The 22,248-nt window shown below is 45.8% G+C and overlaps 1 protein-coding gene across 1 annotated transcript in view; it reads right to left on the reverse strand.

Annotated features, from left to right (window-relative positions):
• Positions 1 to 311: 311 nt before the first annotated feature.
• LOC144767881 (sulfotransferase 6B1-like) overlaps positions 312 to 22,248 on the reverse strand; it is a 117,294-nt gene continuing 95,357 nt past the window's right edge. Inside the window, exons 6-7 of the mRNA XM_078651234.1 lie at positions 18,268 to 18,424; positions 312 to 487 (exon numbers count right to left, since the gene is read on the reverse strand). Of these exons, the coding sequence (XP_078507360.1) occupies positions 357 to 487; positions 18,268 to 18,424 (288 nt within the window). The 3' untranslated portion in view covers positions 312 to 356. The remainder of the gene's footprint in view (positions 488 to 18,267; positions 18,425 to 22,248) is intronic.

Raw genomic sequence — 22,248 nt, forward strand, 5'->3', positions numbered from 1 at the left:
AACAGCTGGCAATAAGCTTGAATGGAGACAGATTGCGCGAGGTTTCCCTTCGCTGAGACACTGGGCTCGTTTCTCTGGCAGTGTTAAAACTATTTTCTGGTTTTTACCTATACAGAGATGAATGAGTCTTCTCGGCTGGAGAGTTCCTGGAACAATGAAGTGGCTAATGAGGACAAAAAAAAATAAATAATAATAATAATAATAATAACATAAGTACTGTAGATGCATTCTCAAAAATGTATTTATTCACCAAACCAGTGGTGTCAGATTTAAAATAATTTTCCATTCAGATCTTGTAATTCAATCTGGGCGTGGTTTCTGACTAATGACGTCACGGGCAGGGTTGAAATGAATGTTTAGCTCTTGCAGTGGACTCTATAATTCATTATTTCTCCAAGTTTGGTTCCTCCTAGACACTCTTCATACTTTGAATCCATCTCCCGGCTTTGAGCTTCAGAGAAATAGTTTTTCCAGTCTCCGACATCACCTGTGCAGGAAAAACAATAAATCAATATTACCTATTGATAAGGGTACTTGCATCACTCAGTAGCAGCAGACATGGGATGCACACAGGGTTGTTTCACCAGGGGCTAAAACTGAAATATTCTACGCGTCTGGTGCTTTTTCTGGTAAAACTGATAATTATTGTAAATGTCCTATTTCATGTCAATGACGAGATAAGAACTCATTTTGAAGAAAACACAAAACTCCAGAATGCCAGCCCCAGGGCTCCATACAGGGGGACCGCCATTTTCATCAGTTTCCAAACTGAGGAACCCCCTTTTCCATGTGAAATATGGAACTCGACACAAACCACCAGAGAAATGGGACACAAAGGTAAATGGCCCAAGAAAACAGTGAAGTAGTAAAAGCCAAGGGGCATTAGAGTAGGGACAGAGAAGAGGGTATCAGTTGAGAAATTAGGGATTAGTTAGGGGAAGAGATTTGAGGGTTGGATGATGCACACAGTACTGGTCCTAGGGTATTGGCACGGAGTTGAGGCACTAGGGTATAGGGATTTGGGCATACGCATGTGTTGAGGCGCTAAGGTATAGGCATAGGTAGGGAAACTACAGGATAGGCACCAGCGAGGAACCAGGATGTATGAGCAATGTAGCAGTACTAAAGTGTAGGCAGGTGTAGGAGTATTAGGGTGCAGGAAGGGGCAGGAGTCCTAGGGACGGGGTAGCCTGAGACACACTACGGTGCGGGTAGAGAACCAACGGTACGCGAGCAGTTAGAGAGAGGTCAAGGGGGTGTACATTTTGTAGGGTTTGGGCAGAGGTAGAGGTACTGGGGGTGGAAAGGGGTTAAGGTGCCAGGGTATAGCCAATGATAGGGGTACTAGGGTATTGTCAGAAGCTGTGGTAATAGGGTATATGTGGACTGGTAAAGCTACCTAAAGTGTAGCCATGGGTGAAAGTAGGGTGTAGTAAAGGGAGAAGGTACTAGGGATAGGAAGGGGTTAAGGTACCAGGGTACAGGCAATGATGGGAGTACTAGGGTATTGTCAGCAGTTGTGGTACTAGGGGACATGGGCACAGGTAAAGGCAGCTAAGGTGTAGTCATGCGTGGGAGTAGGGTGTAGTACCGGGTGGAGGTACCAGGGTACGGGTAGCATACGAGATACTAGGGCTTTGTTAGAGCTGCTAGATACAGGAGAAGTGGTATAGTGTCAAGAGTAGCTAGAGTTAGTAGGGTTTGGGCAGAGGTAGAGGTACTATCGTGTAGGCAGGGGCTAAGGTACCTGGGTAGGGGCATTAAGAATCTGTAGTAGGGTATAAGCAAGGATAGACATACTAGGTATTGTGAGGGATTGAAGGACTAAGATATAGGGGAAGGTAGAGGTACAAGAATATATGGGTGGGGTAAAGGTACAAAAGTGCAGTCATGGGTAGAAGTACTTAGGATGTCATAAGGGGCAGAAGTATCTTGGATATAGGTAGCACAAGGCATACTTGGAGTGGGTAGATATACTGGGATTAAGGAGCAGGGGCAGACTTCGAGGGTACAATGATTTTGTGGTAGATAGAGTGGGGTAGAAGTACTAGGGTACAGGCAAAGGCTGAGGTACAAAGGTGTAACCAGAGAGGGAGGTGCTGGGATATATGGGCAGAGGAAAGGGTGCTGAAGTGTAGACAAGAGTACAAATATCAGGGTATCAGCAGGGCTTTAGGTTCCCGGGTATAGGCAAAGTAAGAGGTACTAGCCACAAGAGATTGGTTGGGAATTAAAGGGTAGGTAGATTTAGTAGGGTATAATCACAGGTAGAGCTAGGGTATCAGTAGGGAGAAAGGCACAAGGGCATAAGCAGCAACAGAGGATGTAGGTAAAGAAAAAATACAGTTGAGGGAGAGGAGGCAGGACCTAGGATAGGAATAGGGGTAAAGAAAGAGAAGAGGGTGATGGTGTGTTCTGTTGGTATGTGGCACGAGGGTGGTGCGAGGGTTTCAGAATGAGGGTGGCATGAGGGTTTTCAGATTGCTGGTGGGGATGACGTGTAGGAGATTCGAGGGGATGGTTGGTCCATTGCCAAGGGTTTGATGCCACTGGTGTTGTCTGCTGTCCTTCTTTTACAGTTGTGCCTTTGAATTGGGGAGATGCTTCGAGAGGCATGCTTTTGAAGTGCACAGATCCCTGATTCCCTTGCCCTGGCTCTAGATAAACTATAGGGGTTATGCACCCCTTTGTATCCAGACAGTCCACATCCTATTTAAGTGTAAGCGGGGCTGGGCCCAGCTGTTCCCTCCCATCCTGCTAGTGATGACCCACTGAGTCATACCTAAGCTCCCACTGGTGTGTGGCTGTCTAGGAAGAATACACACACCCCAACTGTGACCCATCAACAGTCATGTGGCCCAGAGACAGGCTGCAGGCACCAAATGGCTAAGACAAGAAAATGCCAAGGATCACTGAAACAATATTGATGGCAAAAATATAGACCTACAAAAATATTGAGTAAAAAATATAGAATGCCAAAATATCGACTTCCTATCTTCAAACAGGTAAGTACAAAAATATCAAATCAAAAATATAGGCCTACAAAAATATAGATAGTCAAAATATCGAATTTTTTAAATAGTTAAAAGTAATTTTAGATTAATCAAATAATAAATATAACTAACTTAAAGATACTTAAAATACTTAAATAACATAAAAATAAATAAATAATTAATATAAATAAAAATAAAAGTTTTCTCTGAGTGTTTTAAGGGCACTCAGCCCTAGTAATAACAGAATCTAAGGATCAGACATCCCTGAAATCGTAGCGCATATATGGAAGCGCAAACGATATAAATAGATAGAATAGTTTTTTCGACAAACAATACGTAATGAATATCCTACTCAAGGATAAAAACGTATCATTTGGGGATATATCTTTAGAAATTTCCCCACATTAAATTCCCATTAAAACAACTGAAAATAAAGTTAAAAAGGTTACTACAACCACACAGAAACTACAATGCCCACAATGCCTCACTGCTAACGAGCAAAGAGTGAAAGTATAAAATGAGGAAATGAAAGAAGGACTAATTGTAGAACACTGCCGTGATCAAGAACGTTTGTTCGAAACGCGTAGGAGTTTTGCTAGAAACCTGTGTGAATAAATCGTGATTTATCTGCCAAGAAGTGTGCCGCGTGAACTTTTTTGATATTGGAATATATATATATATAAATAAACATAGTATTAATAAAAAATATACAATATATTTACCATAGGATAGCGAGAGGGTTAAATTTACTATTACCACTCCAGTGATCAATCAAGAGAATTTGTAAAGCACGCTACTCACCCGCTAGGGTCTCAAGGCACTGGGGGGAGGGGGGGTTGCTACTGCTCAAAAAACCAGGTCTTGAGTTGCTTCCTGAAGGAGCGATGGTCCTGGGTGTGTCGTAGGTGGGTGGGGAGGGTGTTCCAGGTCTTGGCCACCAGGTAGGTGAAGGATCTTCCTCCGGTGGTGGTTCTGCGGATCCGTGGGACGGTGGCGAGGGCGAGGCTGGCGGAGCGGTGCTGGCGGGTTGGCGTGTAGAACGTGAGGCGGTTGTTGAGGTATTTGGGGCCCAAGTCATGGAGAGCCTTGTGTGCGTGGGTGAGGAGTCTGAACGTGATCCTCTTGCTGACGGGGAGCCAGTGCAGGTGGGAAGAGATGTGGCTGTGTCGGGGATGTCCAAGACGAGTCGTGCTGAGGCCTTCTGGATGCGTTGGAGTCTTTTCTGTAGTTTGGCGGTGGTCCCAGCGTAGAGGGCGTTCCCGTAGTCCAGACGGCTGGTGACGAGGGCCTGGGTGACCATTTTCCTGGTTCCAGTGGGGATCCAGCGGAAGATCTTACGGAGCATGTGGAGTGTGTTGAAGCAGGAGGAGGTAATGGTGTTAACTTGCCTGGCCATCGAGAGGGAGGAGTCAAGGATGAAGCCCAGGTTGCGTGCGTGGTCCATGGACTTGGGTGGGGGGGCCCAGAGCAGGGGGCCACCAGGAGTCATCCCAGGCGGAGATGGATGGGCCGAGGATGAGGACTTCTGTCTTGTCTGAGTTCAGTTTCAGGCGGCTGAGCTTCATCCATTCTGCGATGCCTTTCATTCCGTCCTGGAAGCTAGCTCTGGCGGAGGTGGGGTTGTTGGTGAGGGAGAGGATCAGTTGGGTATCGTCGGCGTAGGAGATGATGTTGAGGTTGTGCTTGCGTGCGATGGCTGCGAGGGGGCTCATGTAGACGTTGATGAGGGTGGGGCTGAGCGAGGAGCCTTGAGGTACGCCGCAGACGATCTTGGTGGCTTCTGCGAGGAAGGGCGGGAGACTGACTCTTTGGGTTCTGTCAGAGAGGAAGGAGGTGATCCATTCCAGGGCCTTTCCCTGGATCCCGGCGTGGCGGAGAGGGGTTGTTAGGGTGCGGTGGCAGACCGTGTCGAACGCAGCTGAAAGGTCGAGCAGGATGAGGGCGGCGGTTTCTCCGTTGTCCAGCAGGGTCCGGATGTCTCGGTGCTGTGGTTCGCTCGGAATCCGGACTGCGATGGGTCGAGGGAGCCGTTCGTCTCCAGGAAGGCTGTCAGCTGTTTGTTGATGGTTTTCTCGATGACTTTTGCAGGGAAGGGGAGGAGCGAGATGTGGCGGAAGTTCTTGAGGTCTGAGGGGTCTGCGGTGGATTTCTTCAGGAGGGCGCTGATCTCTGCAGGCTTCCAGCTCTCCGGGAAGGTGGCGGTTATGAAGGAGTTGTTAATGATGTCCCGGAGTTTGGGTGCGATGATGGAGTCGGCTTTGTTGAAGATGTGGTGTGGGCAGGGATTGGCTGGGGAACCCGAGTGGATGGTGTTCATCGTGTGGGTGGTATCTTCCATGCTGACCTGAATCCAGACGCACAGAGTGGTGGTGGGGGGTGAAGGTTCGGTGGTGGGGTACAAGTTCTGAGCGCCGAAGCGGTCGTGTATGTCGACGATCTTACGGTGAAAAAAGGTGGCCAGAGAGTTGAAGAGGTCTTGAGAAGACGTGATGTCGTTGTTACTGGCGTTGGGGTTGGAGAGCTCTTTCACGACGTTGAAGAGTTCCTTGCTGTTGTGGGTGTGGTCCAGTCTTTCTCTGAAGGGTGACCTTTTGGTGGTGCGGATCAACTGGTGGTGTTTGCGGGTGGCGTTCTTGAGGGCTGTCATGTTATCCGTTGACTGGTTGTGGCGCCAGGCTTTCTTGAGGTCACGGCAGGATTTCTTGGAGTCTTTGAGACCATTGGTGAACCACGCGGCTTTCTTGCTGTTGAGGTTGCTGGGAGGGTTTTTCAGTGGAGCAAGGGTGTCGGCGCAGTCGGTGATCCACTGTGTGAGGTTGCGGGCTCCTTCGTTGGGGTCCGTGGTGTTGTTGGGAAGGTTTAGGCTCAAGGAGGTGGTGAGTCGGTTGGTGGTGATCTTGCTCCAGCATCTTTGGGGGGTTTGTTGAGGGCGGTGGTGGGTCGTTGTTTTCCTGAAGTTGAAGTGTACGCAGCTGTGGTCGGTCCAGTGGAGCTCGGTGGTGTGGCTGAAGGAGATGTGGTTGCTGGAGGAGAAGACGGGGTCGAGCTTGTGGCCGGCGTAATGGGTGGGGGTGTTGACCAGTTGCTTGAATCCGAGGTTGGCGAGGTTGTCTAGTTGGGCGGTGGTGTTGTTGTCCTGGTCGTTCTCCAGGTGGAAGTTGAGGTCTCCTAAGAGGATGTAGTCGGGGGAGGCGAGGGAGAGCCTGCTGATGAAGTCTGTGATGGCCTCGCTGAAGTGTGAGCATGGTCCCAGGGGTCTGTAGATGAGGGTTCTTCTGAGGGTGGCCTTGGGGTCGGTATGAATCTGGAAGTGCAGGTGCTCTGTGGTGGCGAGGGTGTCGTCGGTGTTGGTCGTGATGCGGATAGTGTTTCTGTGGGCGATGGCGATGCCTCCTCCGGTCTGGTTGACGCGGTCCCTCCGGATGATCTTGTAGCCGTCCGGGATGGCAATGGCGATGTCGGGGGCTGAGGAGGCGTTCATCCAGGTTTCTGTGAAGAAGGCGACGTCTGGTGCCGTTTTGTCCAGGAGGTCCCATAGTTCGACGGCGTGCCTGTGGATGGAGCAGGTGTTCAGCAGGATGCACTTGAGGTGGTTGTTGTTGGTGGCTGTTTTGGCTGGCGCGGTGCAGGACCGAGTGCAGGTGAAGTAGCAGGCGCGGCAGGTGAAGGCTCCGTGCGTGCATTTCGGGTTGGCTTGGTAGCAGGATGGATGTCGGCCGGTGTTGAGTGCGTGGAGGGTGGCGGCGTGGTAGCTCAGTTGGGTTGGCTGGCTCTGGCGAGTCCAGGGGTTCTGGCGCTGGGCGCGATCCAGGTGTGGACGGGCGTAGACGGGCTTGCATTTGGCGCGCCTTCGGCGCGCAATCGGCGCGCCCGCTGCGCTTGGTCCCCGCCATATATGGCGAAGTGGGAGGGAGGAGCAGCTGGGAGGCGGTGAATGGCGAGCGGGAGACAGGAGAGTGGGCGGGGCCGCAGGAGAGCAGTGGCGGGGAGCAGAGGGGGGGTTGAAAGAGCGGGAAAGCAGAGCGGGGGAGTGCGAGGGCTAGCCTGGGCAAGCCTGGAGAGCGAGGGTAAGCCTGGGCAAGCCTAGAGAGCGAGGGCAAGCCTGGAGAGCAGGGGCCCTAAGGAGAGGCGGCAGCAAGAGGGCCAAGCAGGCAGCGGCAGCAGAATCCGGGCACACGGGGGCCGTGCGGTAGTGGAGTGGCCGGGTCAAGGGTCACAGCTCACTGCCGCGCGGTCCCCGCCATTTATAGCCAAGTAGGAGGGAGGAGCAGCTGGGAGGCGGGAGCGGGCGGCGAATGGGGAGCGGGAGACAGGAGAGGGCGGCGGGCCACAGGAGAGCAGCGGCAGGATTCAGAAGGGGGGTTGGAAAGAGCGGGAAAGCGGAGCAGGGGAGAGCGAGGGCAAGCCTGGGCAAGCCTTGAGAGCGAGGGCAAGCCTGGGCAAGCCTGGAGAGCGAGGGCAAGCCTGGAGAGCAGAGGCCCTAAGGAGAGGAGGCAGCAAGAGGGCCAAGCAGGCAGCGGCAGCAGAATCCAGGCACACGGGGGCCGTGCGGTAGTAGAGTGACCGGGTCAAGGCAGTGCAACAGTAGAAAAAACATTGGATAGCATAGCAGTAAAAATTACTATTCCCACCCCAGTGAGTGCAACAGTAGGGAAAGCGTTGGATAGTGGGAGGGTAAAAATTACTATTCCCACTCCAGAGAGTGCAACAGTAGGGAAAGCGTTGGATAGCGTAGGAGTAAAAATTACTATTTCCACTCCGGTGAGTGCAACAGTAGAGAAAGCGTTGGATCGCGGGAGGGTAAAAATGACTATTCCCACTCCAGAAAGTGCAACAGTAGGGAAAGCATTGGATAGCGTAGGGGTAAAAATAACTATTCCCACTCCAGTGAGTGCAACAGTAGGGAAAGCGTTGGATAGCATAGGGGTAAAAATTACTATTCCCACCCCAATGAGTGCAACAGTAGGGAAAGCGTTGGATAGCGGGAGGGTAAAAATTAATATTCCAACTCCAGTGAGTGCAACAGTAGGGAAAGGGACAATCTCATCAAGGTTCTACAATTCAATACGCTCAGGGAGGAGGAACCAGGGGCAAACAAGCAAGGGAAATACAAAGAAACGGGTGCGCCGGAAAAGAGGGAAAAGGCAGTAAAAAGTGGAGCCGTCTCAACCCCCATCAAGCGCACTTCCAGCCCCAATCAAACAAGGGAAACACAAAGAAACGGGTGCACCGGAAAAGAGGGAAAAGGGAGTAGAAAGTGGAGCCGTCTCAACCCCCATCAAGCGCACTTCCAGCCCCAATCACTGGAAAGAAAGAAATAACGTGCAAAGACGTTTATCAGATGGAAACATAAAAACACAGTCGCCAATTACTATTTCATCAGTAAGCGGACTAGATTCCATATCAGGGATTTTAATACAACCAAACAACATGGAGTCGGTAACCTGGAGCGAATCGCTTTTAAGAAGCCTACAGCAAGCAATCGCCGTTTTAAACTTCCAATCAGATAAATTAGACGTCCAGGTAGACTTAATGAACCTGATAGCAACACATATAGCAGGAATCAACACCAAGCTGGATAAAATCACAGTACAATTAACCAAAGGAATAAATAAAGACAACCAAATTAAAACCAAATCATTAGACCAAAGTTGTGGCAGCGGTAAAATGATAGGTCAAAGGTCAAAAGAACTTTATTCGAATGTTCATAGTAACATCCATAAAAGTACATTTCATTAAATTTACAGTTATCACATAAGATTCATAAGTAAAAAGATCACAGACAGAATATACAATAAAAATGTATAAATATAATTATATGATAGATATACTGGCATCCCTACCAGAAATATTGACCGAAATCCTGCGTGTGGCGCAGATAACAAAATCAACAGAAGAAATACTGGTGCAAGAAAATAAGGGCAAAATTATAGGGTCAGAAAAACTAAGGAATATGAGGCGAAGTATACAAACACAACGGAAGTAAACATAACAAATGACAAGGGAAACAGGCCTATCGAAAACAACAACCGCGTATCACCAAGCGTATCTGAGAACCAAACCAAAAGACAACGCAAACGAGCAAGGAAAGCAAGGAAGAACGCTATCTTAAAAACCAAGTAGGAAAAAAGACAAAATGATGCCATATTCACACAAAAAGGCAATAAAAGCATGTTACAACGGGCCGATTACTTTCCAAATGCAGAAGTAAACACCCAAGAAAATAGTACAGCAGACAATCCAGGGCCTTTTGACAACTCCAGGCAAAGCAAACAGTGATCTCCAGAAAACGCCCAATCTAAAACAAAAAGAGGACAGACGGTAGAAGACAAGGTAATAAATAATATAATCAACCTAGAGGATGAAATAGAAAATAGGCAAAAAAAGGGGAGAAACAAACCAGCTACGGTAACACAGGAAATCGAAAAAAGATTATTGGAATACATCCCCGAAGAAAAAAACAATGATTGCCCAAAAAATTGGAACCAGTTAATAACAACCACAAGGAAAATTGACGAAGAGAAACCTAACTGGCCCAAATGGGGAAAGAGTCCTGGATCACAGGGGAAATGTCTCTTGAGTATGGAGACCGAATTACAAATTACCCTGGATAAGAAAGGTAGGACCTGCAATATACAATCAGGGAAGATCCCCGAGGAAAACACCAGGACAGCCAGAACAACGGAGGCCAAAAGAGATCAAATGGATGCAATGAATTCAATGGCAAATCCAACTTTAGAAGAAAGGCCATCTATAGAGCCCCAGAATAAAACCAAGGCCGGGGACTCGACAAGGGAAAAATGTGAACAAAAACAAACCCAGGAACCTCTATCGGACTCGGAAGAGATAGGCTGTAAACTAATCTTCAGGCCTGAATATCAAACAAAAGGAAAAAGGGATACACTAAATAGGGGTAACATAATGCGACTGTTCAGGGAAATTCCCAAATTAAGGGAAATTCCATCATCAGAACTTTTGGCGGTAAAATTTGTTCAAATAAACAAGGCAACAGATTTGGAAGTAAGCAGAACAACATGGGCATCAGAAGAGACAACGAAACAGATCTTCTCTACAAGGGCGGTCTTTGCAGCCTGGGGTATAACACTATCTTACCCACCACAAATAAAATACCCATACCCGTTACTAAACAACGAGGCGCCCTGGCTGACAAACACAAACGGAAAGACGACCTCCGTACTAAAAGCAGCAAGAAGTAAGTCCATAACCCAACAAACACCCAGGGATACCCGCCCAACAAACATAACTCTTAGACAATCAACCACCCAGTCAGTAGGAAATCAAGATTGGTCCTGGATACCCCACACACTGAATCTACACCAATCCTGATGAAAACAACATAATTAGTGGGGAACAAAATAAGAAGGTCACTAAACAATTCGACGGGAAAATAACCATCTGTTCCTGGAATGTCCATGGATTAAAAGAAATGGAACAATACCAAGAGACCATCTCCTTTTTGAGTAAATATAACATCATCCTGCTACAAGAAACATGGAATGTAACACCAAAGCACATAGCAGGATATGAAGAATTTCACATAATTGCAGAAAAAATCGGCAAGTACGGTCACCCAAGAGGGGGTCTATCCATATATACAACAGCAGATTACGTCTGGAAAATAGAAGAAATGGATTCCGGAGAAAACTGGATCCAAATAGTAAAACTGGAATGGAACTTCCCCACAAACGGAGTGGGGAGGAAGCTAATCGTTCTAAACATATACATCCATCCTGAAAAGAATAGGAAAATGGAAACATTTTCAAATCTGACAAATATAATAAAAACGCTACAAGTCACACACCAAAATCATGAGATGAGAATCTCAGGCGATTTCAACTGCAACCTAACGGGGGACAAAGACAACAAGAATAAAACTCAAAGAGTGTGGAACGAGCTGAAAGTTTTAGGCCTCGTCATACTAAATGGAAACACCAAGGGAGACCAACCAGCAGGTATCACCTTTTCATGCGGAAATAAACATTCAATAATCGATTACACAGTAATCAGTAAAGATCTGGCATCCCTGGTCGACCATTTTCGTATTATAACAAGACCGGAGAGTGACTATTTCCCTCAAGAAACAGACCTACACCTAAACATTCTACAAAGAGAGGGGGTAGCATCACTAGCTACATTACCCGAAATCTATAATTTAAAGAAACTTAAATGGAGAGGAACAATAATTGATGAGATAATGCACACGGTGAAAAAACACATAGACAATGTCAAGGAGCCAGAAGAGTACGCATCAGTAAAAGATTGGGAAAAGTTAAACACATTACTACTGGACAAATTTCTATGTAGACCAGGAAGCAATGGCATGTATGGGGCAAATAAAGAGCAGTGGTATACAATTCAGTTGTGAAACAAAAAAAGAAACATCGCCAAAGAGATAAGAAAACAAGCTGGAGCTTTTTAGAAAAGGAAGAGTCAGTGACAATAGCAAGATCCAAAAATTGAGGAAAGAATACAAGGAAGAGTGCAGAGTGGAAATAAGGAAACACACAGAAAAAACATGGGAAGACCTGCTGTGGGCAAGTAAACTACCGAACAGCAGAGAATTTTGGGGCCTAATCAACAAGCTGATGAAAGGAAATGGAACTGTACAAAATGTAGGAATAAGTGAAAAAACATGGCTGGATCATATAGATAAATTGTGCAACCCCAAAATAGGACCACAAATGTATAAAGAAGAAACTATAGACGAAGTAATAGGATTGGCACCAGACCCAGAATCAACCGGACCCAAGACGGAGGGAGTGAAAGTCCAAACTAGCTGGGAAGCAAACGAACAGACATCATTGACAACAGTGAAGTACACAAAATTCCTGATAAAAAAACTAAAAGCCGAAGGCGCCGCAGGACCAAACGGACTGCCAAATGCCCTGTTTAAACGTGATACGGAAGTCTGGGCCAAATCCCTGACACCCCTCTTCAATCAATTATTTTGTGACAGCAAGATGCCACGGTCTTGGAGCGGCAATCTCCTCCATCCAATCTATAAGAACAGTAGCAGAACGGAACCGGGCATCTACAGGCTAATCGCCCTTATCGATGTAGAGGCCAAACTTTTCGCATATTGTATTTTACGACACCTGCAAGAATGGACAGAGGATAATACCATCATCCCAAAATTCCAAACGGGCTTTAGACAAGACATGGGCACCATCTCAAATTCATCAGCATTAACGATCTTGATGGAAAAAGCAGAGAGGAAAAAAGGAGTACTAATGGCCTGTTACATCGACCTAAAATCTGCTTTCGATAGAGTGCCACGAGATCGCCTGTGGAAGAAACTGAAAGCCTGGGGACTTCCACAACCACTGATTGATGCTATAACATCATTATACAAAGAAATATGGGCTACAGTAAAGCTAGGAGACGGAAGAAGAGTATCGTCAAAAGTAAATATAACAAACGGATTAAAGCAAGGCTGCGTACTCTCACCCTGTTTATTTAACCTATACTTGGCAGATTTAAATAACTATCTGCAAAAAGTAAACAGACACCCGCCAAAATTGGCGAATGAGCCAATCCAATTTCTGCAATATGCAGATGATATCGTGGTGGTGAGCCAAACCGCGATAGGGCTGCAAAGGACCATAAATAAACTAATAGACTACCTGGATGAACAAGGCCTGGAACTAAACAAATCAAAAACCAAGGTGGTAAGACTGGTGGGCCCGAGGCCAAGAAAAAACAAATGGTATGCAAAGACATCACAAATAGAGGAAACAAGCGCTTATGAATACTTGGGCATCAAATTGGCAAGAAATCTGTCCCGGGTAGACCGGAAAAGGGAGATCACAGCGAAAGCCCAATCATTTACCTTTGCCTACAAACAACTGTACAAGAAATTGGAATGCCCTTCTTATGGTCATCTCTTAAAAAAAATGGCAGCACAATTGCTCCCAACCTTATCGTACGGATTGGAAACATGGCATGGCCAAGAAATTGAGATTCTAAACAAATTACAAATCAGGGTCTACAAATCATTATAAAAATCTCTTGAAAGGTTCCTCGCCTGCATAGATACGGTTGGAATTTGGGCTCCAGAACCAAGAATTCCAAAGGAAAGCAATCTTGGTAAAATTATGCTGGAAACTCAGAGCAGCAGAAATTGGATCTTTGAATAACCTATGCTGGACCGAAATACAATTAGAATATGAGCAAAGAAACCCAAATACCTGGGGTGATCACTTGCGAATCGCCCTGGAGGTACTAGAATTGGAAGAAGCATGGAAAAGCAAGCTGGAAAGATCCTCTTTCGCAAAGTCTGTAATAACAGGGCAAAGGTATTATCATTTATGGAAGATAAAAGGAGATTGGTCAAACGTCGCCATGCATGGGCCGTAATACACTCATATTTAAGCCTAAAACCACAACCCTACCTAATAGCACACTTCCGATTGTCACTAAAAAGGAGGTTCATGGCTTTCAGACTTGGTGATCACAACTCGAAGGACTTGGTCCCCTCCTGGAAAAATAAACAGCAAACAAAGGCATGTCGTTTATGCGGGTACCACACAGAGTCCTTAAGCCACCTACTGTACGTTTGTACATCAGTAAATGCCGAAAGAAGGACCTTGTTGAAATCCGTCTTTATTGGCTTAAATATTCGCACCTGTAGACATGCGGTAACAAGTTGGATGGGCGCTTCATCGAACATTTTAACATGTCGAGGGGTAAAATTCATGACACTATTAGAAAATTTGCTCATGAAAGCTGGGAAAGACTAAAGGCTTAGGAAAATAACCCTTTTTTATAGAAAGTGTATATATTTTAACGGACTTGAAAAACGCTTCGCTTTTAATTTTTATAATAAATAATTGTGATCTTTATGGTTATGATAAACCAAATAAAGTTATTTTTTGACTGACTGACTCATTAACAATTAAAAAATAATTAAAAATTAGATTAAAAAAAAAGAATTTAAAAATTGAATTACTTACAAATAAATTACTCCCCACCTTATTCCCCTATAAACCCACAACCCACTACAGAAAATAAATTAATAAAATTAACATAATTATCAATTAATAAATTAATTCAAATTGATTTCCCGTTATATTTTAATTAATTACCAATTAATAATTAATTAACAATTAATTCAAAATGAATACACATACATCAATTAACATATTTAATTATTTATAATTAAATAACTTCCCACCCTATTCCCCTATAAACCCACAACCCACTACAGAAAATAAATTTCTCAAAATAACACATTTATCAATTAATCAATTAATTAAAATTAATTACCAATTATATTTTAATTAATTACCAATTAATAATTAATTAACAATTAACTCAAAATAAATGCCAATAAATAAATTAACATATTTAATTAATTATAATTAAATTACTTCCCACCCTATTCCCCTATAAACCCACAACCCGCTACAGAATTATATTACGCACAAATTAAATACCATAAAAATAATTAATTTATATAAATAATAAAATAAATATACACTTTTAAAACATATACTAACATAAGAAAAACATTTTAAAAATTGATATTAACTTACCTCAAATTCGATATTTTTGTAGTCTATATTCTGTCCATTCTATATTTTTGTTGTCTATATTCTGTCCATTCGATATTATATCCATTCTATATTTTTGATTCGATATTAATGCTATCCTATTCGATATTTTTGTAGTCTATATTCTGTCCAGTCGATATTGTGTCCATTCTATATTTTTTAATCGATATTAATGCAAATCGATATTAAAAACTCAATATTTTGAGTGTATACCGATTCCAGAGACACCAAAAATTAAGGAGATACCTGTTCCCATTTGTAAATTGTAAAATACACTTATAAAATGTAATAAGGTAATTCCAATGTTCTCCTATGGGAGAGGTAGGCCTTGCAAAAGTGAAAAACAAATATAAGAGTTTTGCTCCTACCAGGGCATGTAAAACTCAAAAGTACATGTTCAACTTTGTAAACACATTGTACCCTGCCCTCTGGGCTGTTAAGATCCTACCCTGGAAGTGACTTATATGAATGAAAGGAAGGTTTGGGCCAGGCAAGAGGTGTTTTTTGCCAGGTTGACATGGTAGTATAAAAATGCACACACAGACTCTGCAATGGCAGGCCTGATGAATGTTTAAAGGGCTACGTCAGTGGGTGGCACAATCAGTGCTTTCAGGTCCACTAGCAGCATTTAGTTTACAGGCCCGGGGCACAGGTAGTGACACCTTACTAGGTAATTACAAGTACATTAAACATTCAGTTCAGTATGAGCCAATTTACCATGTTTTAGCGAAAGCACATAAGAACATTAGCACTGGTCAGAGTCCTAAGGCCAGCAAACATGAAGTGAGCAAAACCAGGAGGTCTGAAGACAAAAAGTTAGGGGAAGTCCACGCCAAGGATGCCAGATCAAACACTTGTCAAACTTTTCGTTCTGTCGCTTTCTTTCTCCATATTTTTCCCGTAGTGTCCTCCTTTGCTATCAGTCTTTCTCTCCTTCCTCTCAACTTGTCTTTTTCTATGAGTTTTTCATCCTCTTTCTTGCTTCTGCTTTCTACTGTTCCCTCATTCATATTGTTTCATCTGCAATCCTAATCTGTGCTTCCATCGGTTTCCTTCCGCCTCCATCCTTTTTCACTCCTCCCACTTCCCTCACTAATTTCCTATCCTCTGTAACCCTTTGTTCATTATCTCATCTCTCCCGCTCATCCTTGTTTCTCTTACTTCCTTTTTCTTACAGTCCTCTTTCTTCAGCCTCCAATTTCCGCTCTTCAAAGCTACAAGGTTAGGCTTGCAAAGGAACCGCTTGTCGTAGATAGCCAAATAGATTCTTTGGCTATTGATTCGGTAATAGTTTACCTTCTAAAACAGAGACCACAGGCCAAAGCAATATATAACCCACTGTTAAATCCAGGCAACCTTCATGGGTCTTCATCAGCCTCACACACTCAGGGGCAACTAAGTGTACATGCACCGGGGTCAAGGAGGGTTCAAAGGCCACATCCAGGTGTCCCAGCAGCTGAATAATGATACAAAAACAGTGGAGAAGCACCTACCCAACCTGGTCACCATGATAAAACTGGCAAAGACAGAAAAATACGTAAACGCAGCGTGGCATTGCAGAATATATGGGGACCAGGCAAGAAGTGATGTGGATAAACATCATGTTGTGGGAAGTTGGGCTGGGAGCCCAGTGTAGACTATTGAGAAGGTCTTCTAAACTTTACATACTCCCTGGGTTGTTTGGGTAGATGAGAACTCTGGACACCTCTGAAAGAAGAGGCCATGTTGTCTCGCTAAATGCATGCTGTGATGGATATGATGCAAAGCCAAGTAACAAAGTGAGAGCCACAGTGCCTGGCTCTGAACCTAAGCACTATGAAAATCTCATCGTCACCAGTACCATTCTTGATTAAAAAGATATTTGCAAGATGGCAGCGAGGTAGGAGACTTTCCTTAATCTCTCCCACCCACCGCCGGCCTAACACAGAAAAGCGGACCTGGTCACTGTTCTCGATAGTTCGAAAAGACTTACAAACAATTAAGAAAGATCTCACCCAGGAGATTAAGGACATCAGGAATGATGTAGACTCTTTGGGGGACCGGGTGGTGGCTTTGGATGACAAAGGGGGTAGCCACGTTGAGGAGACTGAGGCTCTTTGCCAAAAGGTGCTTCGCCTTCACGACCAGCACATAGATCTACAGGCCCTCCTCGAGGACCTCGAGAACAGATCACAAAGGAACAATGTACGTATTCGAGGGGTGGCACCGAAGGTGGAAAGGGAAGACATTTTCACCTATGTGAGAGATCTCTTTCGTTCCATCCTCTGTAAACATCAGGACACGGAGATTAAACTAGACAGAGCGCACAGAGTGGTTCCAACCCGCTCCAACACAGCACCTCCAGCGGACATTGTAGTATGTGTACATGAATTTCAGGTGTAAGAAGAAATTCTGCAGAGAGCCCGAGATCTGCACCCAATCACCTTTTGAGGCCAAACACTGTCCTTCTATCAGGACCTTGCTACTCGCATGTTGCAGCAGTGGAGAGCATTTCGCCCTGTCATTACACACCTACACAACTAGAACATCTCCTACTCCTGGGGCCAGCCCTCTAGGCTAATTTTCTGCCCGGGAGGCAAATTACACCAACTGAGATCCCTTACGGAGGCCTGCCAGCTGCTGGGCCTCGATGAGCCGGAGGGGGAGACGACCCTGGGGCCCCTTCCTCAAGACGTGGAGACCGACAAACATGATGGAGAAGACAGAGACTGAGGCACTCCTGGGGGAGACCGGACCTGGCGGAGATAGCAAAGGGACAGCTGGCGGCGCTGGAGTCCATCCCTGCAGTGCTGGCCTCATCAGATGAATCTTAGCACAACTAGTGCAGGGTAGCTCTCAATAGAGGTGATGGGAGGGTGGTGGGGGTGAGGCTTAGAAAGTTGGCCACACTATGATTCCCAAGTACTTCTCCTGGCAGTCCAGACTGGCTGCGAGACTGATTTTGAACATTCGATTTACTATAATAGTTAATTATTTCCTCAAGTTTTCAGGGGTTTGCAGTTTGGGGTTACACTCACTTTTAGGCTACACAAAGCGACACTGCCCCAGGTTAGGTGGGAAGCTCCTAGTAATAGAAGGAGAACCACATGAGCTTCGGTTGAGGAAGATGCCTTCGCCTTTATCTTACACTAATGCAACTCCCGCACTTAGAGTACTCACTCTTAACATCAGGGGACTCAACAACCCAGTGAAGCGCAAAGCACTCCTCTCATATCTGGAAAACTCAAAGGCAGACATCTGTCTCCTCCAGGAGACACACCTATTGGCCAGAGACTGTCACTGCCTCAGATCACGTGCCTTTCCCTGCCAATTTCTTCCTCTGGCTCGACATATGTTAGGTATGGAGACGATAACGCTTTCACTGGCAGGGCAGGGGTCGACGTTCAGGGAGCTGTGACGTCCCTTCTTATCCCTACTGACCCAAGAGTTTCGTGCGCTCACGTGTCCCAGATATTTGTGCATTCTGCGCCTCCCAGAGGCGGCCTTACAATCACCAACTAAGTGCCCTACATGCGGATACCCTAGCATATATGTTTTAGCCTGGAAGTGAGTGAAGGGAGGGGTAAGGGAGGGAGGGTTCATTGATTGGGGCTCTGTGAAGCACAGTAAGCACATGGTCCACTGATGGTTTTCTTTATTTGTTTATTATTGAAATTTTAATAAAAAAGATTTGAACCATAAAAAGCTATTTGCAAACGTACCTTTTCGGAAAACATGGGAGCCCAAGATTCCATGCGTCTCTTTCGACCTTTCTTTCATGGCTTTGAAGTGGCCTCGTTCGGTGATCAATTGTATTTGCTCTTCAGTCAGATTAATCTCAAAGAAGTCTGCTACTTTCTGAACTGCCGCAGCCAGATCCTGAAATGAGAAAAGAGTTTGCCTTGAAACTTATGTTCCTGCACTGCTGCTTCAAAGACACAAGGCCTCTTCGAAGTGTCATTAAGCGTCACCCAAAGACAGAGTTTAGCTGTCTGTTGTCAGCACCTATGTGTACAATTCCAATACTCTGAGTGCGCTTTCGATCTTTCCATTGCTTAATATTTGTTTACTTTCTTGTCAATCTCATGTTCTTGCTTCTTATTCAATGGCTTTCCTTCCTTTTCCTGTGTTAGTGCCTTCCCTAGAGGGTAGCTTCATTACCAGCCTTTTGATTGGAAGACTTACATCCTTCCACGTCTGTCATCAGGGAACTACTTTTTTCTTTTTCTTTGAGCTCTGATGGGAGTGCATGTGTTTTCTTGCTCTCTCTCCCATGTGCTGCTTCCCTCCTCACATCCCCTTTCCTTACACTCACTGTACTGCTCCCCATCTTCCCAGCTCATCCTTTAAATCACAGCAACAGACGTATTGTTGCCAGGATTGACTAGAGATCAGATTTCATTGGGTTTGTTTTATTTTATTTTCGTGATGCATGAAAGCCAGGCCTCGGCACACAAAAGCAGCATTTATGGAGGCGGGGCATGCTTCTGGACTCATCCTGCTTGTGTTGGAGGCCAAAGATGTACTCAGAGTGATTGAAAAGATGTATCTTCTCCCGGCGGCCCATGAATGTTCTCTCCGGGCTGCTGGAGAGCGCCAAATGTCTGCAGCATTGGTACCCGGTCCTAGTCACCAAAGATATGGAAAGGCTTTTCCTATAAATTATGAAATTTCTCAGACAGCTGTTATTTTCTTCTAACTACTTGAAACTAATCCAGTGTGTAAATTCCTTATCTGGGTGATGGGCAACAGGCTTTTAAAAATCTGTTCAGAGTTTCTTGCATACAATCTGACAAATAAACCATGCTGTGTACAAAGATTGAACAAAAGTGACTTCAGTGTTCTGTTTGGGGATACCTTACGATGTTTGTTTCCTCTTCCTTAACTTCTTTGAGTTTTTAAAAAGCACGCTTTACAAACAAGTATTGACAAAGCCAATAGCTTAGCACTTGCATTATTGAAGTGAGGTGTATCGGCTTTGCCAATGGTTATTCATTCATTTGGTCACTCCCTCCATTGGTAGTGCCACAAATCTCTATGCAGACAGTGGGGAGTAGTAACTTTCTACATCAGTCAGTGTCTGGTCATCAATTGGCCGGGGGGAAATTTAAACTACGCCGATGTATGCCATTTAAGTTTGGAATTTTTGCAAAATTGCTAAAATGATACCCCTATGACACGTAATTACACCAACACTCCTGGTAAAATACAGCATAAGTGTGCAGGAACAGTGCAAACAACCACAATACGAGTGACTCCTTCACGGCAACTGTGTGTTTTGCTCTATTTTTTAGCATGAAATATGCCCTCAAGTTGAAAATGGTCCCAGTGCCGTGACTGCAAATGTATATGACACAGGTGTCATGTTAGTCGTGGTGCTGTGACTGCGAATGTATTGAGGGATGAAATCGATTTCATACATTCATATTAATCTTTTGTGTTAGCACAATGTATTTATATGCACATGTATATTATAGAGCACGCCAATTAGTTATGTCAATGCAGGAACTTCCTTTCATCTTCTGTTTTACATTTCTTTCGTACGCAGACCACGAACCAAACAGACTTCATTTTGTGTATACATGTATTAGACTCGAACGGTGGTCACGTGCAACCCCCTTTCTAGCAGCCGAGTAAGCCCTGTTAGTTGAGTTCTACAGACAGCTGAATACATACTATTCTTTCCTGTTCTGAGACCCAAGGTCACATCTGGTTTCAAGAGGAGATAAGCGCATTCCTAGAGGCGCCGTACTCATGCTGATCCCCTCTTCACTGCCGTGCTGAGTGGTCGCTCCCCAGTCTCACTGCCGAGACCTGGTATCGTTGTGCTGCATTTTTAATTTTATTTGCCAGAAGCTTATTTGCCTTGTGCTGCCCTGCTCGCTGCTCCGCTTTACTTGCGCTGAACCTTCCACATTTACTTTTACTTTCATAGCGCGATAACCCCCGGCGCTGTTCTCTGCCCTCCCCTCCGCTGCCATCTTGGTTGTTGTTGTTGTGCTCGGTCAGCGTCCTCGTGAGCCCGCCCCGCCTCCCAGCTGAGCCGCCCTCGCCCCTCCCCCTTCCCACCATCCATATATGACAGAAGCCCTTGCGCGCAGCGTCCACGCGCAGCGTTCGCGCCCCAGTCGCGCCAAAGGTGCGCCAAAGGTAAGCCCGTCTACGCCCGTCCGCGCCTGCACCGCGCCCAGCGCAAGACCTCCTGGTCCCCGCCATATCCAGCCTTCCCGCATTACTTATGACGCCTCCACCCTCCTAGCTCTTAACCCCGGCCGCCTTCCTAACTGCACCCAAGCCGCTCCTGGACACACCCATGGACCCTTCTCCTGCAATTCCTGCAAGTTCGACGGCACCAAGACCAACTCCTCATCCTCGATCGTCAAACAGAGCTCCGACATTAACCACCTTAAATGCATCCTGCTCAACACCCGATCGGTCCACAGACACGCCATCGACCTCTGGAATCTACTAGACACCATCTCTCCGGACGTCGCCTTCCTTACAGAAACATGGATGAACGCCTCTTCAGCCCCAGACATCACCATTGCCATCCCAGAAGGGTACAAGATCATTCATAAGGACCGCGTCAAGCACACGGGAGGAGGCATTGCCATCGTCCATAAGAATTCCATCCGCATCTCTACCAGCTTAGACGTCAACCTCGCTAGCGCCGAACACCTCCATTTCCAGATCCACACCGACCCCAAGACCACAGTCAGAGGCACCCTCCTCTACCGACCTCCAGGATCCCGCGCCCAATTCAGTGACGACATCACCGACTTTATCACCCCTCACGCTCTCCCCTCCAAGGATTACATTCTACTCGGAGACCTCAACTTCCACCTGGATAAAAGCTCCGACCGCAACACCACCACCCTCCTGGACAATCTCGCCAACCTAGGACTGAAACAAATTGTTAATACCCCCACCCACATCGCAGGTCACACACTCGACCCCATCTTCACCTCCAGCAAACATATCTCCTTCAGTCACACCACAACTCTACACTGGACGGACCACAGCTGCGTTCACTTCACCTACAATAAGTCCACAACTCACAACCTCCTTCAACCAACTCTACGAAGAAACTGGAACAAAATCACCATCAACCAGATCTCCTCATCGCTGCTTCAAAACCCCCTTGTCCACACCTCTAACCCCGACCAAGCAGCTATTAACTTCACCCAATGGCTATCCAACAGCGCCGACATCCTAGCACCGTTGAAAAAACATCAAACCAAACTAGGCAGCAAAAACGCCTCCTGGTTCAACGATGATCTTAAAAAATCTAAGAAGCTCTGTCGCTCCCTCGAGAAAACCTGGAAAAAAGACCCAAACACCACCACCAGGAACGCATTCAAAAACGCCACCCGCACACACCACCAACTGATCCGGACAGCCAAGAAAGCCGCATTCAAAGACAGACTAGATAACAACGCCCACAACAGCAAGGAATTATTCAACATCGTCAAAGAATTTACCAACCCCTCCGCCAACTCCAACGACATCACTCCCTCGCAAACCCTCTGCGACTCCCTAGCTTCGTTCTTCCACGACAAAATCGTAGACATCCACAACAGCTTCGACAACCAACCTGGAGACCAACCCACCCAACCTTCTACCGTACCCTCACCCCCATTGAACATCCTCAATGACTGGAACCCTATCTCCACTGAGGACACCATCCGCCTGATGAATTCCAT

This window comes from Lissotriton helveticus, chromosome 7 (assembly GCF_964261635.1).
Source record: "Lissotriton helveticus chromosome 7, aLisHel1.1, whole genome shotgun sequence".
Classification (NCBI taxonomy): domain Eukaryota; kingdom Metazoa; phylum Chordata; class Amphibia; order Caudata; family Salamandridae; genus Lissotriton; species Lissotriton helveticus.